At 35.8% G+C, this 21,990-nt stretch overlaps 5 protein-coding genes across 6 annotated transcripts in view; 3 read left to right on the top strand and 2 right to left on the bottom strand.

The window, feature by feature from the left end:
- LOC18046397 (B-cell receptor-associated protein 31) overlaps positions 1-1,643 on the top strand; it is a 3,904-nt gene extending 2,261 nt beyond the window's left edge. The window contains exon 2 of the mRNA XM_006443513.2: positions 882-1,643. Within this exon, the coding sequence (XP_006443576.2) occupies positions 882-1,252 (371 nt within the window). The 3' untranslated portion in view covers positions 1,253-1,643. The remainder of the gene's footprint in view (positions 1-881) is intronic.
- A 390-nt stretch (positions 1,644-2,033) lies between these two features.
- LOC18046398 (putative pentatricopeptide repeat-containing protein At3g25060, mitochondrial) lies at positions 2,034-4,564 on the bottom strand. The gene has a single exon (XM_006443514.2). The coding sequence runs from the start codon at positions 4,507-4,509 to the stop codon at positions 2,719-2,721; it is 1,791 nt and encodes a 596-aa protein (XP_006443577.1). The 5' UTR covers positions 4,510-4,564; the 3' UTR covers positions 2,034-2,718.
- Positions 4,565-6,083: 1,519 nt separating this feature from the next.
- On the top strand, positions 6,084-10,666 carry LOC18046399 (probable methionine--tRNA ligase). The gene is made up of 14 exons (XM_006443515.2): positions 6,084-6,274; positions 6,373-6,517; positions 7,395-7,548; positions 7,703-7,858; positions 8,031-8,261; positions 8,410-8,553; positions 8,907-8,997; positions 9,163-9,269; positions 9,351-9,465; positions 9,612-9,730; positions 9,827-9,892; positions 9,973-10,101; positions 10,193-10,336; positions 10,454-10,666. Exons 1-14 carry the CDS (start codon positions 6,133-6,135, stop codon positions 10,586-10,588), a joined length of 1,878 nt encoding a protein of 625 aa, XP_006443578.2. The 5' UTR covers positions 6,084-6,132; the 3' UTR covers positions 10,589-10,666.
- A 705-nt stretch (positions 10,667-11,371) lies between these two features.
- Positions 11,372-16,329, top strand: LOC18046400 (GPI transamidase component PIG-S). 2 transcript variants are annotated; one of them, XM_006443516.2, is made up of 13 exons: positions 11,372-11,674; positions 11,752-12,424; positions 12,871-12,955; positions 13,080-13,169; positions 13,418-13,491; positions 14,043-14,127; positions 14,230-14,316; positions 14,414-14,544; positions 14,809-14,890; positions 14,973-15,020; positions 15,386-15,458; positions 15,580-15,683; positions 16,006-16,329. In XM_006443516.2, exons 1-13 carry the CDS (start codon positions 11,536-11,538, stop codon positions 16,123-16,125), a joined length of 1,791 nt encoding a protein of 596 aa, XP_006443579.1. In that variant the 5' UTR covers positions 11,372-11,535; the 3' UTR covers positions 16,126-16,329. The 2 variants fall into 2 exon arrangements, with proteins under 2 accessions (XP_006443579.1, XP_024045198.1); XM_024189430.1 differs by having other exon boundaries at positions 15,589-15,683.
- A 1,688-nt stretch (positions 16,330-18,017) lies between these two features.
- LOC18049533 (SEC23-interacting protein) lies at positions 18,018-21,819 on the bottom strand. Its single transcript, XM_006443517.2, has 6 exons — positions 21,306-21,819; positions 20,812-20,873; positions 20,437-20,708; positions 19,731-19,805; positions 19,559-19,621; positions 18,018-18,360 (listed from the first exon to the last, which is right to left on the bottom strand). The coding sequence occupies exons 1-6, from the start codon at positions 21,410-21,412 to the stop codon at positions 18,316-18,318; spliced, it is 624 nt and encodes a 207-aa protein (XP_006443580.1). The 5' UTR covers positions 21,413-21,819; the 3' UTR covers positions 18,018-18,315.
- Between the last annotated feature and the right edge of the window lie 171 nt (positions 21,820-21,990).

The raw sequence follows: 21,990 nt of genomic DNA on the forward strand, positions 1-21,990 counted from the left end.
CCTACTGCACCTTTGGTACTCATAGCAAGATGGAAACTGAACTTGGTTGGTCTGAAACTTATCGCAATAAGTACTAATGTTGCTTGAAAGGCCTATGAAGATACATCAAAATCATTTTGCTATAGATGCTAATAAATGTTTTTGCTCCTTATTTTTAATCTCTTCTGCAATATGGCATGTGCGTTTGTCTTATATCGTGCACTTGTTAGTTAGATATGTGTACATCTGTATGCAGTAACTCAAAAGTATTTTAGAATTCAAATTTATGAAAGCAGAAATTAGATAAGATAACATCCAAATCTAACAATGTGAAGACTAGAACTGAATTTGATCTGACTAGATGTTGAATGCCAGGGCTATTTTTTTCTCAAATTCTATTAAGCTTCATGAAACAATTAGCTGTCAATGATTTGAGCTTTAACTATCATTACTCTCTTGTAAATTGGATTTCCTAAATTGTTTACATATGTTCGTACTCTGTTTTTTCAAATTTTCTGGTTCCTTTTTTTATTCCTCCTGGTTGAATGATTGAAAAGTGCCATGTGTTGCATCTCTCGTGTGTAAAAAGTTATGAACTAGAGACCAAACTTTATGTACTACTTCCTTTGTTCTTGTTCCTTTGGCCGGTTACATTGTTGCGCAACATTTTTCATGTAAGCTTTTGTACCATACAACAAATGGAGGAAATTTTAGTTAAAAACATGTTTCAATGATCAACTGTGAAGGACTCGGTGATTGAAAATCTGAAAGGAGATAGATTTAACCTTGAGAAGTTAATTGACATTTTTAGTCTCTGAATTTTGTGAAAACTTAAACCATTCTTGGCCCAATTCCTTTTAGCTTGTTTGTGTAACTATAATGGTCTGAACTTGATTTTGCAGGCTTTACCCTATTTCTTGGATTCATAATTGATCGCATGCATCATTATCTTACTAAGCTTATTCGGCTAAGGAGTAATGCTGGATCCTCAAAAGAGGAAGTGGAACAGCTTCAAAAAGAAAAAATGCAACTTAAAGACAAGGAAGAGAAGGCTTCCAAGGAATTGAAGCGGCTGCAAGAAGAGATTTCAACTCTATCTGTGAATTTGAAGAAGCTAAAGTCAGAATGTGAACAGAAGGACAAGCAGCTTGAAACCGCTGATGCTCATGTTATCGCCCTTCAGAAACAATCTGCAGATCTACTACTTGAATATGATCGTTTACTAGAAGACAACCAAAACCTTCAGAAGCAAGCTCAAGGATACAAGAGTTGAGGAAATATCGAAAGACTCCAACATTCAGGTTTTGCAAATTATTACTTCTTTTTGTTCAATGGGATGTCCATAAAACATCTCCAAAATTTCACGGAAATGGCCACTGATTTATGCTTCATGGAGGAATGGTAGACAGGTGGAGGCCAAGTAGCTCCTTTTTAGGGTAGGGGAGTGTTTTGTCTACACCAAATTGTTGAAAATTTTGTAATTCCCTGAATTTAGAATTTGCAGTTTGCTCATCTTATGTCTTGTCTTATTGTTGATACCCAATTTTCTTTTCAACTGATATAGAAATTGAAGTTAGATTTTATCTTGAAATTCTGGTCATTAAACATTCATCAGAGGGTTGGAAAGTGGAAACTACCGGATACTGTAATAGCCTACTTCTTTTAGTTTATTAATAGACTTGAACATGCTTCATCATTCAGAATTCTTCATAAATATAACCTGGGGGAAAAAAAGGAACAGAATGGAATTTACATAATGAGGTTCAGATTAAGGACAAATTAGAAACAAGAAAAATTATACTGGAACCTGGATATACTTTCTTGTACAGAACTGATAACTAAAATGAATGAGCATCTCAAGATGCCAACACCAGTTGATGCAAATTGCTTTTAACATATATAAACACATCCCTTGTATATGCATGTATTATACAGAGTTTTACAAGGTGTTACACCATGCTAGAGATCTTGGCTTGCATCCAGAAATGGCAGACAAGTGCAATCTTAACATGGTAAATGTTCTCCATAGTCTTCATGTTTGTAAGAGTTGGGGATATATTGAGCTAAAGAATTCACACTCTATAGCCTTATTTTCAGATAGTAAGTGGGGGCATATTGTGCAGCAGTTGACAGAGGATCATGCTCTTCATGCTCTTCCATGTGTCCCTGAAGCCAAGAGCTAAGCTCAAGTGCCAAAATCAATAAAAATCAGAAATCCAGTCCAGAAGAGAGTAAACGTATCATAGTTCTGGATAAGACTTCCAGAAGAACACTAGTTGATATGACTGATTAATTGGCCTCATGGTGGGTTTATAATCCATGTTCCTTCAAATGCTCTGGGACTTTATAGAGGAAAGTGGAAACCATCTGTGATGGAGATGTTAGTTCACAAACTCTCTTCATGAGCAAGTCACAGTTGTGAAAACCTAGTTCTTTCATCTAATTGAGGGTCCTTGGCTAGAAAATTTGGCTCTCAACATACAGAAAGTCCTTGCAGTGCCTCATGTTTCAGCAGTTCCGACTTGCACAGTTCTTATCCCGAAAGAGAGGGAATTACTTCACGTTTCTCACAAAAGTCCCTTTTTCATTATTTAGGAGGTGAGCTGTGAGCTTGGCAGCTCATCTCCCTCTCACCAGCGTCGAGGTTCTTCACAAGGAGTAATTGTTTTCTAGTAGTCTCTTATAGGCCACAACCAATTCCAAATCTCTCACTACGGCCACTCATTCTTGCCTTTCTTTTCAGATCATGCAAAGTTCAATATTCGGAAGATACCTTATAGCTCTCATCTCTAAGTACAACTTCTTTAGAACGTACACAATATCTTCATACTGATTATGGCTCTTATCTTCCATAATAAATGCATGGAGCTCCCCATTCACTTCGACTACACTATAGCCAGGCACTTTCTTCATCCCACTCTTTCTCATTGTCTTTCTTACACCAGCAACTTCTTCCCACTTCTGTTCCATGGCAAAGAAGTTTGAAACCAAAGCATGAATGCCCAAGTCATCAGGATTTAGCTTAAGGACCTTCTTTGCCACCTTCTCTCCAATTGAAAACTTCTTATGGTTATGGCAACCTGACAAGAGAGCAACCCAGACAGCAAGTCCAGGTTCAGTACTCATGGAATCTACAATCTTTAGTGCTTCTTCCACTTCTCCTGCACGAGCCAAAAGATCAACCATACAAGCATAGTGCTTCTCAGTTGGTTGAATCTTATATTTGCTGACCATGAGATCAAACCAGTATCGACCTTCTTCCACTAATCCTGAGTGACTAAGAGCTGAGAGAAGTGAAGCAAAAGTAGAATGGTCTGGTTTTACCATTGTTTCTATCATCTGGAGGAAGAGAGATAGCGCTTCCTCCCCATGTCCATGGATCCCATAGCTAGCAATGATTACATTCCAAGAGATTAAGTCCCTGGATTGCATCTGATCGAAAAGGGCACGTGCACAAGAAGGCACTCCACATTTTGAATACATGTCAATTACAGAAGTACCTAAAACTAGATTAAAATCAAACCTCCTCACAGTATATCCATGAATGGACTTGCCCAATTTCAAAAAACCAATTTGTGCACATGCCAAAAGTGCACTTACGAGGGATACTGAATCTGGTTCAAACCCACAACTCTGCATCTCCATCAATAATTCAAGTGTACTTCCCGCTAAACCATTTTGAGCAAAGCCAGAAATTAGTGCACCCCAGGTGACGATGTTAATACGGGACATATTTTTGAATACATGAGAAGCAAGATCCAAATGCCCCGTCTTAGCATACATATCTACAAGGCTTGTTTGAACCTTGACGTCCAAATTGAGATGTCTCCTAATACTATACCCGTGAACTGAGAGCCCAAATCTCGAGTCCCCAAGATCAGCACAAGCCTGAATCAACCCCATCATCACAACCTCATCTCCATCAATCCCCTCCTTTTTCATCCTTTTATAAGCATCAACGGCTTCACGAGGTTGTCCGTTAAACACGAGCCCATTTATCATAGAACTCCAACAAACGAGGTCTTTCCTTTGCATCTTCTCAAACGCAACCATAGCCTCATTCATTTTCCCACACTTCACATACAAATTCAACATAGACGATCCAACAAACACATCATTTCCATAACCAAGCTCCACTGCTTTACGCCATATTTCCTCCCCCATTTTCAAGTCCATCAAGCTCACGCAAGCCTTTAGTGCAACTGTAAATGTGGAGCTATCAGGTCTTACGTCTTCTTTTTTCATTTGATTATAAAGGCCCAAAACTTCAAATGGAGATTCTTTACGAGAATACGCAATGATTATGGAATTGTAGGTGTCTACACCTCTCAGAGGCAATTCTTCAAACAGTTTTCGGGCTGACACAATATCGTTCTTACCACCGTATAATGCTATGATTCGGCCGACGGAGTTTCCATATGCGGAGAGGTTAGTCTTAATCATCAAAGCGTGGATTTTGATTAGGGTTCTTTTATCTTTAGCAGCCAAGAAAAGGGCTTTTAGTTGCTTTGGATTTTTGAGAAAGCACATGTTGCGGCATGCTACAAAAGCTTCAGAGGTCTAGAGTTTGTCAATGGCCGTTACAAAAAAAAAAGGCGGGAAACAAAATAAAGAGTTAGTTTATCCAAACGATTCCGAAATTAATTTTGCTAATTAAGAAAGCTCTCTTTTTTGTTGCTAAAATGCAATTTCAAAATGATTCAAAGGGATTTGCGAAATATAAAAATATGTGTGTATGATTTTTCATCTTGGAAATTGACTTTGAGAATCTGATTAATATGCAACATATATTTAAACTTGAGGCATCATATCGTCTTTGTGACAAACGAAACGAGTGCTGACCTTGATGCTCCACTTGCTCGCTTTAATTCTTTATTGGTTGGCTCTTTTATTATTAAAAAAAAAAAAAAAAAACACAACCAACTTGATTTCCTTTGCTAAGTTGTTTGTCAAATTGTGATGGTGGGTGGGTGATTCTTCAACACCCTATTTCAATTCTTCAAATTTTTATTGATGGTGCACTGGATGGGCTAGAATTTTTGAAATGGAGTAAAATTAAAATGTACGCAATCAAAATAGAGAATATAAATCAGAATATATTATTTATTTTAACTACAAAATTAGAATCAGAATAAATTAACTATATTATCATTAATGTGTTTAATTTATATTGAAATTATTCCAAATTATTAAATTGACCTTAATTAATTATAGTCATTTTTTGTTATATTATTATTATTATTTTAGTGAGAGTAATATAGTCACTTAAAAAAAATGAGATTCTCATTCTCATCTCCCCATAAAAATGAGAACTCTAATAATCATTCCTAATTTTAAATAAATCTTATCAATTTAATTCTCATTCTACCTCTCATTTAAACAAATAAATATATTATTCATTCGTATTCTTTTTTCCCATCTCCTTGATTCCCATATTCATTTCTGAAAAGTATACACAGCATCAAAAGATACGCAACGGCTGGAATAATAATAATAAAAATCAAATCAAATCCTTACCGGCCACAAAATAAGTTCTGCTCCGAAAATATATATAAAATAGCATATCAATAGTTCAACCACTATAAATACACCGACCCCTACCCACAAATGAATGATTCGAGCCTTCCCGGGCACTCAAACCGTTTGTCCCACTTCGACTTGGTGGCATTAGCATATAATTATCTATAATAAGTAATTACCAAGTCTCGCTTTTTATTATTATTATTATTATGATAACTTTATTTACAATACAAAATAGCTGTATAAAAGTAAGTTTAATAATATTATAATTTTTAAAATAATGACTGTTAATTATGATGTAAAAGATAAATTAAATATTTTTTAAAATTTAAAATTTATTATATGTGTTTCGAAATTTATTGTTAAACTGTTATAAGAATATAAATAAGTAATATATATATAAGATTGAATAAAATTTATATACACACATATAAACAGGTGTGTATAATATTTTGATTATATAAATAAACAAGTAATATCTGTGCTTTATTAGTTTTATTAATTTAATTTTGTTACCTTAAAATAAATAATAATAAAATCTTTTAAGGCAGCGCTTGCCAAGCCTATAGTTAGTTACTAAAATCTTGATCTCTCTCCCGCTTCTGGTTTCTTAGACTGCAAGATTACAAGGAAATGGGAGATTCAGAACAAGAACCGGATGGTGAAAGAAACCACAGAGTGGCAAAGCTGCCAGTCCCTGGCAAGAGAAACATACTCATCACAAGCGCTCTGCCTTATGTGAACAACGTCCCTCATCTTGGGAACATAATAGGCTGTTAGTAAAAATAAGCATCATGGTTTCTTTCTTTTTCTTCTTAATCTGCCGTTCATGTAACCTGGGGGGGTTTTGTTTTCAACTCGGCTTTGTTTCAGGTGTTTTGAGCGCTGATGTTTTTGCCCGCTACTGCCGACTGCGTGGCTACAATGCTCTGTACATATGTGGTACCGATGAGTATGGTACTGCTACCGAGACAAAGGCTATGGAGGAGAATTGTACTCCTCAGCAAATCTGTGATAAGTAATAATTTCTTGTTACATTCATGCAGTCTTTTTTTTTTACTTTCTTTCTTTTTTTTTTCCTTTTTGGCCATTTGCAGCAAGCAGTTGTGATCATACCTTCCTTATTTTTATTTTCAAAAATTGCATTTGTTAACCTTTACTTCAATCGAGGGCAGCAAATCTGTGATAACTGAAGGTGGCTGGAATTTTTTACCTTCACACATATTTATAGCTTGTGGAGAACTTCTCACAATCGTTGGCCTCGATTTCGGAGGGGTGAGTACCTGAAAAAGGCACTCCGACGCCTAAGTTAGTGTTTGATTAAGATTAAAGAAAGAAGAAAAATGGAGAAAATGAGTTTCTCTCTCTCTAGGTATGAACAAAATGATTTTTTGGAGGCCAAAGACCAATCAGGGTAACAGATGTTGTATTAATTCGGTATGACCAATCAGGGTTATTTCGATGCTGGAGCATAGAATCAAGACTGCACCTTAATCCAATTCAGTGCAAATCATATTATCTATTGTCATCTAATGGAAACCCATAATTAGAAAACTAGTAATAACCATGTAGGTGTCTTCAAAGTTGAGGCAGCAGTCCCTTTCATATCGTTGAAATTCAGAGAGTCTTATTGCATACGATATCTGATGGAATGAATGTGAGTGCTGAAAGTTGCTCTAAGATGTAACATTGTTGAAATTCTAATAATTGCATAGCTGAGCGTTGTGATATTTGTCTTGCTTGAAGATGTTGTTCTGTTTGTTACTCATATCTTTGATTTCAAGTGACGACCATGTTAATCCTGTATATCCCTGGATGAAGCATATTTCTTTTGTTGCATCTGAAAGCATACATGAATTTCTTCCATCTCTTACTTGTTCTTCCGGCAATTGCAGATACTATGCAATACATAAGGCAGTTTACAATTGGTTCAACATAAGTTTTGATGAATTTGGACGCACATCAACTCCCCAGCAAACTGAAATTTGTCAAGCAATTTTCAAGAAGTTGTTGGAGAACAACTGGCTTTCAGAATATACAACGCAACAGGTAGTTTTGCCACACTAGGATGTTATTTTGATTTTGTGCAATTACCGAGGTTTTTTTCCTGCACTTAACTGAATAATTTTATCTGATATTTTCTGGAGAATAATTTGCTGCATAACTGAGTCTTTGGTGAATTTGATTTCCAAAAATGGCGCAGCTTTATTGTGATACATGCAAACGTTTCTTAGCTGACCGACTAGTGGAAGGCAGCTGCCCAACGCTAGGTTGTAATTATGATTCTGCTCGAGGGGATCAATGTGAAAAGTGCGGAAAGCTGTTGAATCCGACAGAACTTAAAGATCCCAGATGCAAGGTACACATACCATTCGCATAAATATGTTTTTTAGCTACTCTCTTCTTGTGACTTCCACAGTACCTTGGCTGAATCAACTTTATTTAATATTCTGCCTGTTAATTAGAATTTAAAGACATAGGTGTTTTCAGACATATGTTTGGTTTTATATTGAATATTGTACTCTGAACAGGTTTGTCAAGCAACACCAAAAATCCGTGATACAGACCACTTGTTCCTGGAGCTCCCATTGATTAAAGATAAATTAGAAGAGTACATCAGTAAGATGTCAGTTTCAGGATCTTGGAGCCAGAATGCTATTCAAGGCACATATGCATGGCTTAAGGACGGGTTGAAACCTCGGTGCATTACCAGGGATCTTAAATGGGGTGTTCCTGTTCCGCACGAAAAATTTAAGGATAAGGTCGAAATGAAATTTTGCATTCATTTTTTAAATTGATCCCTTCTGTCAAGCACAACATTCTTGTTTTTAGTTTTGTTTAAACTTGCCAGCTCTTATGCAGTATCACATTTAATTATATCATGTCAAGTTGATTATACATGATGTTCAGGTCTTCTACGTGTGGTTCGATGCGCCTATTGGTTATATATCTATTACCTCATGCTATACTCCTGATTGGGAGGAATGGTGGAAGAACCCTGAAAATGTAGCGCTGTATCAGTTTATGGGAAAGGATAATGCGCCTTTCCACACTGTAAGAACTTCCTCTTCACTTCTGTCTCTTCTATTCTTTTGATTTCTGCTATCGAGTTGTAAAAAGGAATGTACAGAAATTCCTACTTAGGGGAATACTATACCCATGGATTGTCTTTATATGGTATTATAGTTATAGGTAATAGAGGAAAATGCTAGCAGTTCTGACTCTTGGAACCAGTTTAACTGACAATGGACATGATTAATATGTGCACTCCCATTAACATTCAGTATGCGTACCCCATATCTTCATGATCTCAACATCATCAATGCATATAGATTAATAAATTTTGTGCTCATTAATGGAGTTTGATTTATTTGTGACCCTTCTTTTGGATGATTCTTTTCTTCCAGGTGATGTTTCCATCTACACTTCTTGGGACTGAAGAAAACTGGACACTAATGAAAACTATCAGTGTTACGGAATATTTAAACTATGAAGCAGGTATTACTGTCAATGCAAAGTGGATATCTTGGCATGAAATCGCCAAATAAGATTTCCTTACGGTGGTTGTGCACTGAAAAAGTCCTTTTGTTTTTGAAGCTGTGATGCTATGATTCTTCAATATAATAAATGTTTGTATAGTTTATATAATGTTTGATACTGCAGGGAAATTTTCAAAGAGCAAGGGTGTAGGAGTTTTTGGAAATGATGTGAAAGATACGAATATTCCTGCTGAAGTATGGCGATATTATCTGATAACTAACAGGCCAGAGGTGAGTTCACTAGCCACAGAAACATAGCTATCAGCTTTAGCAAGATCTGCTTGCTGATTCAGAAGTTTCTGATCTGGTCAGGTTTCAGACACACTGTTTACATGGGAGGACTTCCAAGCAAAATTAAACACTGAGTTGCTGAATAATTTGGGCAATTTTGTTAATAGAGTACTGAGCTTCATTGCTAAACCTCCAGGTTTGTTTGCATTATCTTATGCATCTGTTATACATACCTTGTGTTTCAGCTGCTTATACGCCGCTAGAAAACCGTATATCATTCAGGTTACAATTTTTTTCCATGCATAATTTGGTCTCCTACAATATTGATAATTTCTTCTGCAGGGCGAGGATATGGATCTATCATTCCCGATTCCCCGAAGGCAGATTTACATCCATCGACCAAGATGTTGGCAGAAAAAATTAGTAACCATATAGATCAGTACATTGAAGCCATGGAAAAGGTAATTACTTAACTATGATGTGACAAAATTTAGTTTGTTGTATTTCAGTTCTTATTTTTGGAGTCCTGTGACAATTCTCTGCACTGCGTTGAATAGGTTAAGCTGAAGCAAGGATTGCGAATTGGAATGAGCATCTCTAGCGAGGGGAATGCATATCTACAAGTGAGTCTGTTAAAACAAGTTTTTTGTTCTTTTTAGCTTTATCTGCGTTGACTAGTTTAACTTTATGACATGGTCTGTAGGAGAGCCAGTTCTGGAAGCTTTACAATGAAGATCAAGGTTCCTGCTCTATCGTCATTAGAACTTCGGTGGGGTTAGTTTATCTTCTAGCATGTTTGCTGGAACCTTTCATGCCATCATTTTCTCTTGAGGTATGCATCAGGTTAAGAGATTCCTGAATAAAAATTTCCCAAAAGTTGTTTAGTGAGTCTAATGATAATGCAATTAATTTTCACATTCAAGGTCCTGAAGCAGCTCAATTTGCCCACTGAAACCAAATTTTCACTTTCCGACGAAAATGGAGATCTTGAAAGGGCAAGAAAACCTTGGGAGATTCTTCCTGCCGGTCACAGGATTGGGATGCCCTCTCCATTATTTAAGGAATTGGTATAAATTCTCTTTATCTCAACTTTTATATCTTTGGCGATTCTCTATTGGACTATTACTAGTAGAGCTTAATCTCGCCTTCCTTATCACTGAATGTGGCAATTCGTTTACTTACAGAAAGATGAGGACGTGAGGTTCTTCAGGGAGAAATTTGCTGGAAGTCAAGCTGATAGAGCTGTACAGGCAGAAGCTGAAGCCAAAAGGCTAGCAGAACATTTGAAGAAAACCAAGATTTCTGTGCCATTAAACTGATCAATTCTACTGATTTAGCCACTAGAAAAGAAAAAGAACTCATTGTAAAACCAAGATTAATAAAAGATATAATAAGAAAAATACTAATGAGCCCTTTACATGGACGGCTATTGATCAATCTATAAAGCGTTTTAAAAAAGAACGTATTTGCAAGCGAATCAAAGACATAAAAAAGTCCACTCCTAAAATGAAAAGATTACATAGTTTGAGTGTTTTGTGCAGTAAATTCGTGCGGTACTTAGATAACTTTGTCGAAAATTACTAAGTCTTGAACTCCTCGACTAGTTAAGCTTAGAAGTTTTCGAAGAGGTAGAGAGCAATAGAGCCGAATGAGAGAAATTGTATTACTCAAAGAGTCTTTACAAGAGAGCTTATAAGAATGTTTGAGTTGCTTGCTCTAAGCTTGTTACTCAAATGTTAAATGTCATGCCATATTTATAGGGGAGACTTATCAAATTCTATGAATTCTAGATAATTTTTACCACACGCCTAGAATTTTAGATATTTACATGAGCTAGAAATGTACTAGAGTTGCCTCAAACTTTTTAGAATTAAGTCAAACTAGTACTCTTGGCTTTATTTTGGGCTCTCTAACCCGAAATGGTGGACAATTGAGCTAGCAACAGTATGCAACAATACTGTACAAATAATTCCCTTTCCTTTTATAAATTTCCTTATCTTACAATTAATGTAAGATACACCTATTATATAAACAGTAAATAAATCCCACACATACTATTTATTTGAAGGATATACATTAGATTAGTTGTAAGATCGTGTTTGCGCCCTTTTATTTATTTATTAAGTTGTTGGAATCTCTTGGGTCAAAATCATTCGCCAGGTCAGCAGTGAGTTAGTAAGTTAACGGGAAGCACCGAAGCACGAACACGAGCTGAACTCAATTCAATCGAACCAGAGGCAAGAGCTTCATCCAGTGCAAAAGAATAATGAGCGAAATCTCACCCGAAGTACCCGATAATAGGCAAGACGCACCTTCACACGTGGACCCGAACAGCACCCGCATCACCAAACCTGGAGTGAAGCGGCTCGTCCTGACTCTCTCTGTACTCTTCTCCTTAGTCCTAGGTAATCATCACACCCAAATATGCGCATCCACTCGTGACTGAATTTTCATTTTCATTAACTTTTAATTTTAATTACAGGCTTTCCGTTCTTATGGAAGTCGGTCGAAATCTACCGCTCTTCGCTTCCGTTCGGCGAAATATCGGAAATGGAATCGAATCCATCGCTATCATTCCCCTGCCGTTTTCAAGCCGTATTTATTAACTTCAATTCGAATCCCAGCCCTAACCATCTCCAACTGTCAATCCTCGACAAAATTACGGAACTGACCTCGAATTCCTCCCAATGTGGCGCCTGTGCTAACGATCTCGCTCTTTCCGTCACTGTTGACTCCATTTCTAGTTGCACGCAAACGCATCCAACTGATAACAGTAACTACTACCGCTGTGGCGCAATCAGCGCCGTTGACTTTGATTTTAGTAACGATGATGACGATGGTGTTGATGAGTTGTTGGAGTCTGTTCTGGGAGTGAAGAATGTCTACAGCGTTGTGGTGGTGAATGGAGGTGGAGAGGGGATTAGGGCGGTGGTGGGGAAGTACAGGCACGCGTGGATTGTGGGGAGTGTTGAAGAGGAGGAGGAGGAGAGTGTATTGGTTTCGAGAGTTGCGGAGATTTTTGTCAAAATGTTTGTGAATGGAGGGACAGAAAATGGGTTGATTCATGGGGAGTTTATGCCTGTGGGTGCTGATCGTAGGATTGTGCTCTCCTTTAATTTGCTTAATGCCGAACCCAACGATTGGGTTTACGATTGGTACGATGTTTGTTGTTACTGCTGTATTCTTCTTTGATTTCCCTATATATATATATATATAAATTGTCTTAGTTTGAAAGTAACAAGTTATTATCTGAACAATTAGATAAGAAAAGTCTGTGATAGAGGTAATTACAATTTTGTTTTGCATTTTTAGATCTATTTTTCTGCTAGTTTCTTATATCTAGAATCTACTGTACCGATATATGGCTGCATTTGACTGAAGTAAGAAGGTGAATTGCTCAATTCAATAACTAATGCTCACTCACTTTGCTGATTAATGTATTTGGATGTCATTTTAAATTCTTTGGTCCTTTTCTTATGAGGTTAAAAGAGTATACAAAAATAAATATTGATGGACAAATAAAACGAAAAATAGCAGATTACACGTATCTGCGACAACCATTCTAGAAATCTATTCATCTTCCATTTATATATATATGCAGGGATTTCCAAAGAGTAGATGAAACTCTACTGGCCCCTATAATTAAGGTTTTGGGACCTATTGCAAATATCAGTGTTGAAAGTCAGGTAATTGTTCTTTCTTCCTTCCATAAACACTTACTGTGATTTTATTAATCTTTGGCGTTGCATTCATTTTGAGTGTGGTTCTATCTGACACTGGTCTATTTTTGTTCTTTGTTCTCACTTTTAGGTTTTATACCATACGCCAAAATCCTCATTCTCATACTGGGATGAAAAGTGGAAAAGCTACATCTTTAGTACCAAGGATCTTCCCTTCTTTGTAAGTTTCTTTGAGTTCTTAACTTTTTTGGTTTTTGACAGATTATTGGAAGTTTTGGAAGAATATTGCTGTAAAATCTCCATTAATCCCACAGTGCCATATTTGAAGTGTTAGACATTTACAGTATGGTTCACTGATACAAGAATAATCATTCATGTTATCTTTTCTTATCATGGTTTATTCTGCATCTAGTATGAGTGATTGGTTTTTATTCTTTTCATTCATAATGGTATTGATTAATTGAATAGGTGAATTCAAACGAGTGGCACTTGGATACTTCTATTGCAGCAGGCGGACGGTCAAAGATATTGCAATTTGTGGTGTATATCCTTTTACTTCCTTCTCCATTTATCCACTTCCTGTTACTTGTGTGCAGATCAAGTTGTTATATTATGGTAGATTCATTTAAGACAAATTGTATATCAGCATGTGACATGTTATTAGTTTTTTTAGAATATTTGCTTGTCAGTTGAACACATCTTCTTTTCCTGAAGAATAGCTACACTTATCTTATTGGCCAAGTATTCATTTAGTTTTCAGCTTTATTTTGCTCTCTCCTTTGTTTTTGCATTTGAAGAGACAGTACATATTTATCAGTTTAGTTATGGTTGGAGGTTTTAAGTATCTGTGATTAACTTTCTGTAGGGCTATTTAATCTCTGAGGAAAAATAATTTTTTCATTATTATTATTTTTCTTTAAAAGTTGGGGAATCCTGTATTTATGAATTTCTTTTGTGGTGTTTTCTGTCGTCATCCTTAGGTTGTTTCCTTGATTTGTTAATTTAAGCCATGCTAATAGTGTAATTTATTCAGAAGAAATATTTTGTTCCAATCAAATCCCACTTTGTTGATTTTCTTTCTTTATGCATTCAGATATGTACCATCTGCAAAGGAGTGCCCTCTTTCCCTTCTGCTTCCAACTGGAGAGATTTCTAAGACAAATGGTTTTATATCTCCTGTTAGTGAACTTGCCTTCATTATCTTCACTTTCATTGTTTGGAGTTTCATTTTCCCTTGAAATTTCCTAATATGCACAAATGATGCTTCTGGTAACTTGTAGATGTGGGGAGGTGTTGTTGTTTGGAACCCTCCTGGCTGTTTGAATTCTGAAACTAATCATCCTTCCAGGCATACTATGTCTCGTGAGGTCAGATTAGTTTTTCTGCGACTTCTTGAGCTTTGGATTTTCAATTTATCAATAAAATCTTAATTATTTCCTTATTACGGGGCACATTCTGAAACAGGATCTTCAGGCGGTTTTTGAAGTTTTCATGGGGCAGTTCCGGCAGCTATTCGGCCTTAAATCCAATAACCTTTACATTGGTGCCTCTGGCACATACCACCTTTTGCCTAGTGGAAAAGGCTTCACAGAATGGTAACAGTGATGTTTTCTTTCTTGACTAGTCAAAAACTCAATGGGACATCTGTATGTTAACAAATGCTTTCTTGACTAATCATAGTAGATCATATTGCCAGTATGGTATTTACTGTAGTAGATGCATGTGCTTAGGTTATTTCAGGGAACTTTTAGTTTTCTGAAGATGTTTATATTGATTTTGGTTTGTTCAGTTTTGAAGGTCAATTTGTAATTGTATTATTGAATTCTTTCTTTGATGGTAATTTTTGGTCATTTTCTTAGGGAGCTGGATGTTTTGTCTCGGCAGTTCGCATGCTTTAATCTTCATTCATGTGCCACAACACTTGGTTCCCTTTCCAGATTGGTATGTTTAGTACTAATAAACTGACATTCTCCACTTTCAGCCAGAGCATTTGGTACAATTATGATGAAACTTTTCTGTTCAGGTGCAGTCGCTGCCAAGGATGATTATCATGGATGAGATAGGAAAACTGGTTAGTTGCCAAGTTGATTGACTGTTGATCGAACAACTATGTCAATGATTTCATATCCGATCCATGTGCTTGAAGGGTTAGGAATGTTTTACTTTTGTAATTGATGAAAATAAATGACCATGTGTTGGGAGAAAATATTAGTGGGAAGAAAAGAGAGAATTAACCGGCTATGGACATGGATGAGGAATGCAACACTAGCTATCTACATTTATTTGATGCATAAGAGATGATCATATGTTGTCCCAGTCTTTGCTGAATTAGATCATAGGCTTTGTTAGTTATATTTTTTAGTCTTTTCTCTATTACATAAGGTTTAATTGCATGAGATTTTTGAATTTTCTGTTTCTTTTGTTCTCGATGAGCAGGTTCAGTTTTCTCTTGAGGCAGCAAAATTGGCCCAGAGTAATGCCTCTTTAGGGGATAATGAATCTTCTGCAGGTATGTTTCTCTACACAGTACTTTTAGGTTCTCATTGCTTTTGGCTTCGATTGTGGATTTTGTCTTCATTTTGTATCAGCAAGGATAGCCTAACTAATCATTTACCATCCCTTTTTGTCAGTGTCCTCAGGACAAGCAAGATCCCTAGCAGAGGATGCCTTTTTTCACCCGTCTATCATGTCCATCAGTTACTACTCATTTGAGCACTGCTTTGCCATCTATTCGGTTTGTTACTCAACTCTTCATTCATATCCAGGCACTTAATGGAAAATTTACTTGTATAAGCAAGTTTAACCTAATTAGTGCATGATGGAACATTTTATGTTAAAGCAAGGTCAATCTGATTAGCTCTTTTATTAAATCCTATTTAATTTCCTTCAAACATATGTACAGCATTAGATTAGCTAAACAAAAGAGTTATTATGTAGAATATTATATGAATCAAGTTTATCAGGTTTATCAGGATTGACCTGACTGTTTGCTTGAGATATCACTTTTTTTGTTGTCTACTCTCTTATTGGATGCCCTTTTGCGTCTCTTTGGGCAGCCATTCTTTTTGCCTGTTTCGATGCATGTCCTCCTTGCCGCTTTAAGAGAATGGAAGAGATACAAGCAAGAAAAAGCAAAATACACAGCGTGGAAAGCCAAAGTGAAGGTAGAGTCTTGATCATTACCTTGACCTGAGCAACATCTAGTAATAGAGAGGAGGGAGAGAATGCAGAGAGGCCAGCAGGCATCAGATGGTAAATTCAGCCGGCATTGCGTAGTGCGCCACAGCTCCATACTGCGAAGTGAACATTATTCCATTTAATCTCAATAACACTTGAATGATTTTCTCATCAATCAATGATGTTGGTCGGCGTTTTGAAGATTCATATTGTAGAAATACTGAGATTATGGTGGGTCTATATGGTTGGTTCTGAGTATCTGTGGGATTCTTGCCAAACAATGAGCGAGATGGATTTCTTGCCCCCTCGGCGTTTCGGTTAATTATTTCTAAATTGAGTGTAATTTTATGAAGTTTGCAGTTAATTGGACAGTCTCTCATGAAAAACTTGCTTTGCAAGTGTACCTGCCACTCCATTTCCCATAGATGAACAATAAACAAGTTCCTCTAGAATCAAATGTATCTTGCCACCTGTTAGCTGTCAACTTGTTACCTTTCAATCTTCTTTCCCGACCTTTTCTCCATCCTTCTAGTGAAAAAATAAGGTTGAATTATGCTGGTAATGCCTTCTTTTATTAAGTTTGACCGTTGTAAGGTTAAAATTATGAGTCCATCCATAGTCCATACCACACCATGTAGGTGATAATGCCTGTTGCAGCCTTTTGCAATCGGACCTCTCTTACAACCTGATGGAGATGTTTGCCCCGTAAGGCATAAGACGACTCAATATTTAGATCATTGGAGGATGTTTTAAATTAGGTTGTTGTTTTACGGAGTTGGAATCCTACCGGTGGTGGAATATGCAGGTAATTATGGCAGAACAGGTGAGTCTGGTCTTTCATGATAAAATGATAGATGGAACTGCCAAAGGCACACCCCTTGATCCCCAAAAATGACTCTGTCTATTCCACACAAACTAGTTGATATCCTCGGAAGGTCATATGCAAAATAACATTATAGTAATATGCAAAACAACATTATTATAAGAGCATTATTAAAATTTACTTCAAATAAAATTTTATTTTTTATTTAAAGAGTCCTATCAATATTAAGGACTCTAAGAAATATTCTAATTAAAAATTTTCAAATAGGAAATACTTCTCTCCAAAATTATCAAATAAATTTTTCCTTTTCTATTAATATTATATTATTTTGATTGGAGATAGAGAAATGCTATTAATCACTATTTTATTTTTCCTTTTAGAAAAATAACTACTTTTTTTTTGTTCTAATGGCTTTTTTTCCCACCCTATTAATATCATTAAACTCATGCACATCTCAATGCAAATTTAACATCACTCATTTTTCATTTAACTTCATCAAAGTGGATCAATTTGATCATCCAACATTCTCAAAACAAATTCCTAATTCATTTCAATTCATTGAACCATCTACATCACTAATGACTTAATTTATAAAGAGTTAAAAATACTTTAAGAAAATGGAGATTCATTAAATTTATTGGAGGGAAAATAAATAGGGATTCATTAAACTTGTTGAAGGAAAAAATTGAGGGTAATTGAAATTGAATAAGTGATAAATGGAAAATAATTAAATTTGTTGAGAATCAATAAAAAATAGTTAAATTTAGCGAAGAGAAAGATTTGATTAATATAAAATTAACTTGTTTTTATTTGAAAAATCTTTTTAAAAGAATTTACTTTTTTCCTCTTTATTTGAAGAACAAAATTAAGAGAGTTTTTCGGTGACACTTTCAAAATTTGAAAAAAAGAAAAGAAAGAGTTAACATACCTTAAGATTAAAACATGCTTAAAGTGAAAGCAATCGATTTAAAATCCAATAAACAGCAAAGGAAACTGCATTGATAACCGCTATACTAAAAAGCCCCACTCCCCACTTGCCGCAGTTTCAAGATTTTAGCAAGCCATAGATAACAGCTAACAAAATAGTACATTCATTACTTTAAAGATTCTACTCTATGAGTTCATTTCAATAACAAGCTTACTGGAGCTACTTTCAGCCAAAAAACTTAAAAAAGGAGGAAAAAATTATAAAAAGAAAAAAAGGAGAGGGAAAAAAGGCGGGGGGAAGAAGGCATGGCTTTTATGACACATGGATACATGCAAGCTCGTATCAACCAAAGTACAGGATACAAACTTGTACGGAGAAACCAATAAACATATCAAAACCCATGCCAACATGCATAAGAACTAGCTACAGCCTGAGATGTCAGGCTCTGGATTCCAATGCCAAGAGTATCTTCTTTCTCGGGCCCTGAAACCAACAATATGAATAAAAAAATCTTCTATTAATCATTGCAAAGGAAAGAACAAATAACTGTAATAGATTGAAAATCAGGTATGGCAAAACATCCAACAGGACACGAAGGCAGCTCACTGCCAAGTAGTTGATTCACAGAGTTAGACTACTAGCCAAATTTGTCAACTAATTTCGATTGAATCTAATAGCATTCAACTTCAAGCATTCTCCATGTGTAGCCAAGAGAAAAAATATACCCAAAAATCATGTTATATTCATCAACTCTTGATCAGGTTAAAAGACACTGATACCTAAGGACATGCATCCCATTTAAAAGGGAGAAATCCCAACCCTGACTGGTCCAGTGAATTAGGCAGCAGGCAAAATCATAAAATGGGATTACTCTAGGCAAACCAGTAGCACTATAATTCTATTGTTGCATGCACATTCTTACATCTATATAATGTATCTACTTTTGTATTATTATTATTTTTTTAAAGGAGAAGATATAATGTATCTACTTAAATATCTATATTCAGGTACAAGTTTATCACATATGAACATAACATAGTACAAAGATAAAGATAGGTGCAACTTTTACATTCTAAAAAAGATTCTTGTCCTTCTTAGAGACCAAAAGGTCCAACTCTAGAAATCAAATCTAGAAGATTTCACCGATCCCCTGCGCCTATTTTCTATCATTATATTTATTTCCATGATAATTGAAGGGATGGAAAAATAAGAGAGCCCAAACAATTGAATCCATAACTAATCATCAGCATAAATACACCAAAAGATATTAAAACAATGTGTACTGTTATTACAGAACTAAAAAAAGGGAGTACAGTTGAATTTTCAAAACTAGTCATATTTTCCAAAATAAAGACATCATTTGTGGAACCAATACAATTTAGTATTTGGACAAATATGGATCGCCCTGACAGTTAATAAAATGAACATGCGTTGTACAAATATCATGATAACAGAACAGGAACTCCAATGGACAATTCAAACATGGTTTCAAAAAATTGACTCCTAGTTCTTAAAAGACATGATTGACTAATACGCCCTTGGCAGGGAACCCAAAAAATAAATCTTCAAATTCTCCTATTACATCTAAACAGGAAGCTTCTTGTATTCTGTAAATTATTGCACTGAGATTGAAATCTATTAAAAGAAAAGTTACATATTGCATGTGAGTTTGGGAATTTACCATAGGTATTCCTAAGGCCTTGAGATCCTCATCAGTCATGTGTAAAAGGGCTGTCATATCAACCTGCAGAAGGAGCAGGTCTTAAAAGTAGTAGAAATCCCTAGGATAATGATTGGAAATAACAAGTAAAAATAAAACACAATAAGCAGAAGAATGCAATAGGTTTACATACCTCCTCTGCTTGAAACGTAATGGAATACTTCTCAAGACCCAACGATCGCAGAAAACCATCCACGGATGTCTCAGCCTGAATGAAAAGATGCAGGCTTAGAATTTCTGAGACAAAAAGAAGGAACAGAAAATACGTGCACATCTGTAGATCTAGATAATACACTGAGAAGCTAATACGTCAGTTGAAGAGTCCAAACTTAGGTGCAAGGGAGGTGAAAAGACATGCTTAATTCGACCTATTTTATGAAAAAACTATTTAAATTTCATACAAACAGACATGTGAACCCTTTTTTTCCTTCTGTCTATTTCTCAAAATTTATTTAAGACACATCAAACTTAAATCAAGCCTCATTCCAACAGTCCAAATAACTTAGCCTACCATTCTTCTCTTCAAATATCTGGGAAAATACTGAACTGCTTACTTCATTCAACATTGGAAGAACACATAAAAAGCTCTAGAGAACATAACTATATTAGCAAGGTAAATGGGTGATGCTTCTAATATGTTTCTTCAGGAAACAATAAGCATATCACACTTCTGTGCACTGCATGTAAATACAAAAAAAAAAAGAAACGCCTCAAGAAAAATTGGCTTGAAATTCTCACCTAAACATGGCCAAAATCTAACCTAAAACAGGATTCTTCCTTACAGCTCTTAGAAATGAATGCAGAGAACTAATATAAAAAGGAAAGCAGAAAATTTATGCCTTTTGCTGATCTTTCTTTTTAGAAGCTGGAACAGCAACTCTTTTGGACTCTGGTTCAGGAGCTTCAACGGCTACACTCTTTCTGGCCAGTTTAGCAGCCTCCAATTTTGGTTTAGGCGGATCAGAGTTCACTGGCTGTGAATTCATTGTCCCAGATAACTTTTCACGAAGATCCCGCACGCCTGAAAGATGCCCCTTTCCACTTTGAGATACTTGCTGTAGACTCTTCTTTTGAAGTTTCAAACGAAGATCTCGAACACCAACTATGCGATCTTCACAAGCCATTAACACACAGTCAAAACCAATTAGAGATGATATTAGTTGCATCCAAGAATAGCAGCAATTTTTAGTTCCAGGTTCACAATCAATCCATACTTGAAGCGTTTGGTTCATCATCCGTGTAAAGATCATGCTCCCACTTGTCATCTTGCCTTTGCCTGCAAAATATATCATTAGTTCATTACAATGACACGATCATGAAGTCTAAAAAAAAAATCACATAAACTAACCACCAAAACAAGATTATTTAAATACTATAGTTAGTTAAAAGAATTTTGAGCCTTCAAGGGAACACAATATGATACTATCACCAGTTGTTCAAAAGTGAAAAACTCATACCTTACAAGCAAACTCTTAAACTTCAGGAAGAAAGAGCCAGACCAATTTACAGAATAAGACCCAGATCCTAAATTGTAAAACCCAATAATCTCATAACTAAAATATTAATGTGAACTAATTTTCTAAGCTTCTACACGTATCTGATACATAAAGGAAATCAGCACAGCTACAATAGGTAACTGTGAAGTAAAACTCAGTTTCAAATTGAACAAAGCAATTGCAATAAATCACATTAGATTAAAATTACGAACCTTTTGCCAGTTATTGATCGCCTACGAGTAGAATCACCGACGGAATTACCGTTGAGACGCTCCTTAACCGACTGTTTCGCCGCAGCTTCCACTCGATCAGCATACATCTCTTATCTAAATTAAAACCCTAACCCTAGTTTGGCCAAAAATTGAAGAATAATTTGAAATTCTAGAGAGATGGAACCAAAGCTGTCAGCGTAAGTAAATGCAAAGCAATAAGTTTTCAGATATTTTAAACGAGAGAGAAAAAGTGAAATTAATTAGCCAAATTGTTTTTCAACGCATTCTCTGTAAACTTGAAAAATTGGAGAAGCAAAAGGGGTTTCACTATCCACTACTTCGGCTTTCGAGACGCGGGTGGATGTTAAAGAAAGACAGGGATATTTTCGGAATTTAAAGTTTTCGCTGCCCGAACCCGATTGCGTTGCGGATCGGGGCAGTTGCACCCCTTGTTTTTGGAAATTGCAGCAATAGAGGGAAACCTACTCTTTTTTCAAAGGAATGAAGGGTGCGTTTCGTATCATTTTTTAACTGAGCGTTTTTCGTTTTGCGATCGGACATTTCATTTCTATAATGAGAAATTATGGAGAATGTTTTCATTCTTTAATTTTTCTTAACAAATGCAAAGATCACAATATTTGTGTTATCTAAATTTTGTTTTCTATCCTGCATGCAATTAATATAT

The sequence above is a fragment of the Citrus clementina genome, unplaced genomic scaffold (assembly GCF_000493195.1).
Source record: "Citrus clementina cultivar Clemenules unplaced genomic scaffold, Citrus_clementina_v1.0 scaffold_3, whole genome shotgun sequence".
Lineage (NCBI taxonomy): Eukaryota > Viridiplantae > Streptophyta > Magnoliopsida > Sapindales > Rutaceae > Citrus > Citrus x clementina.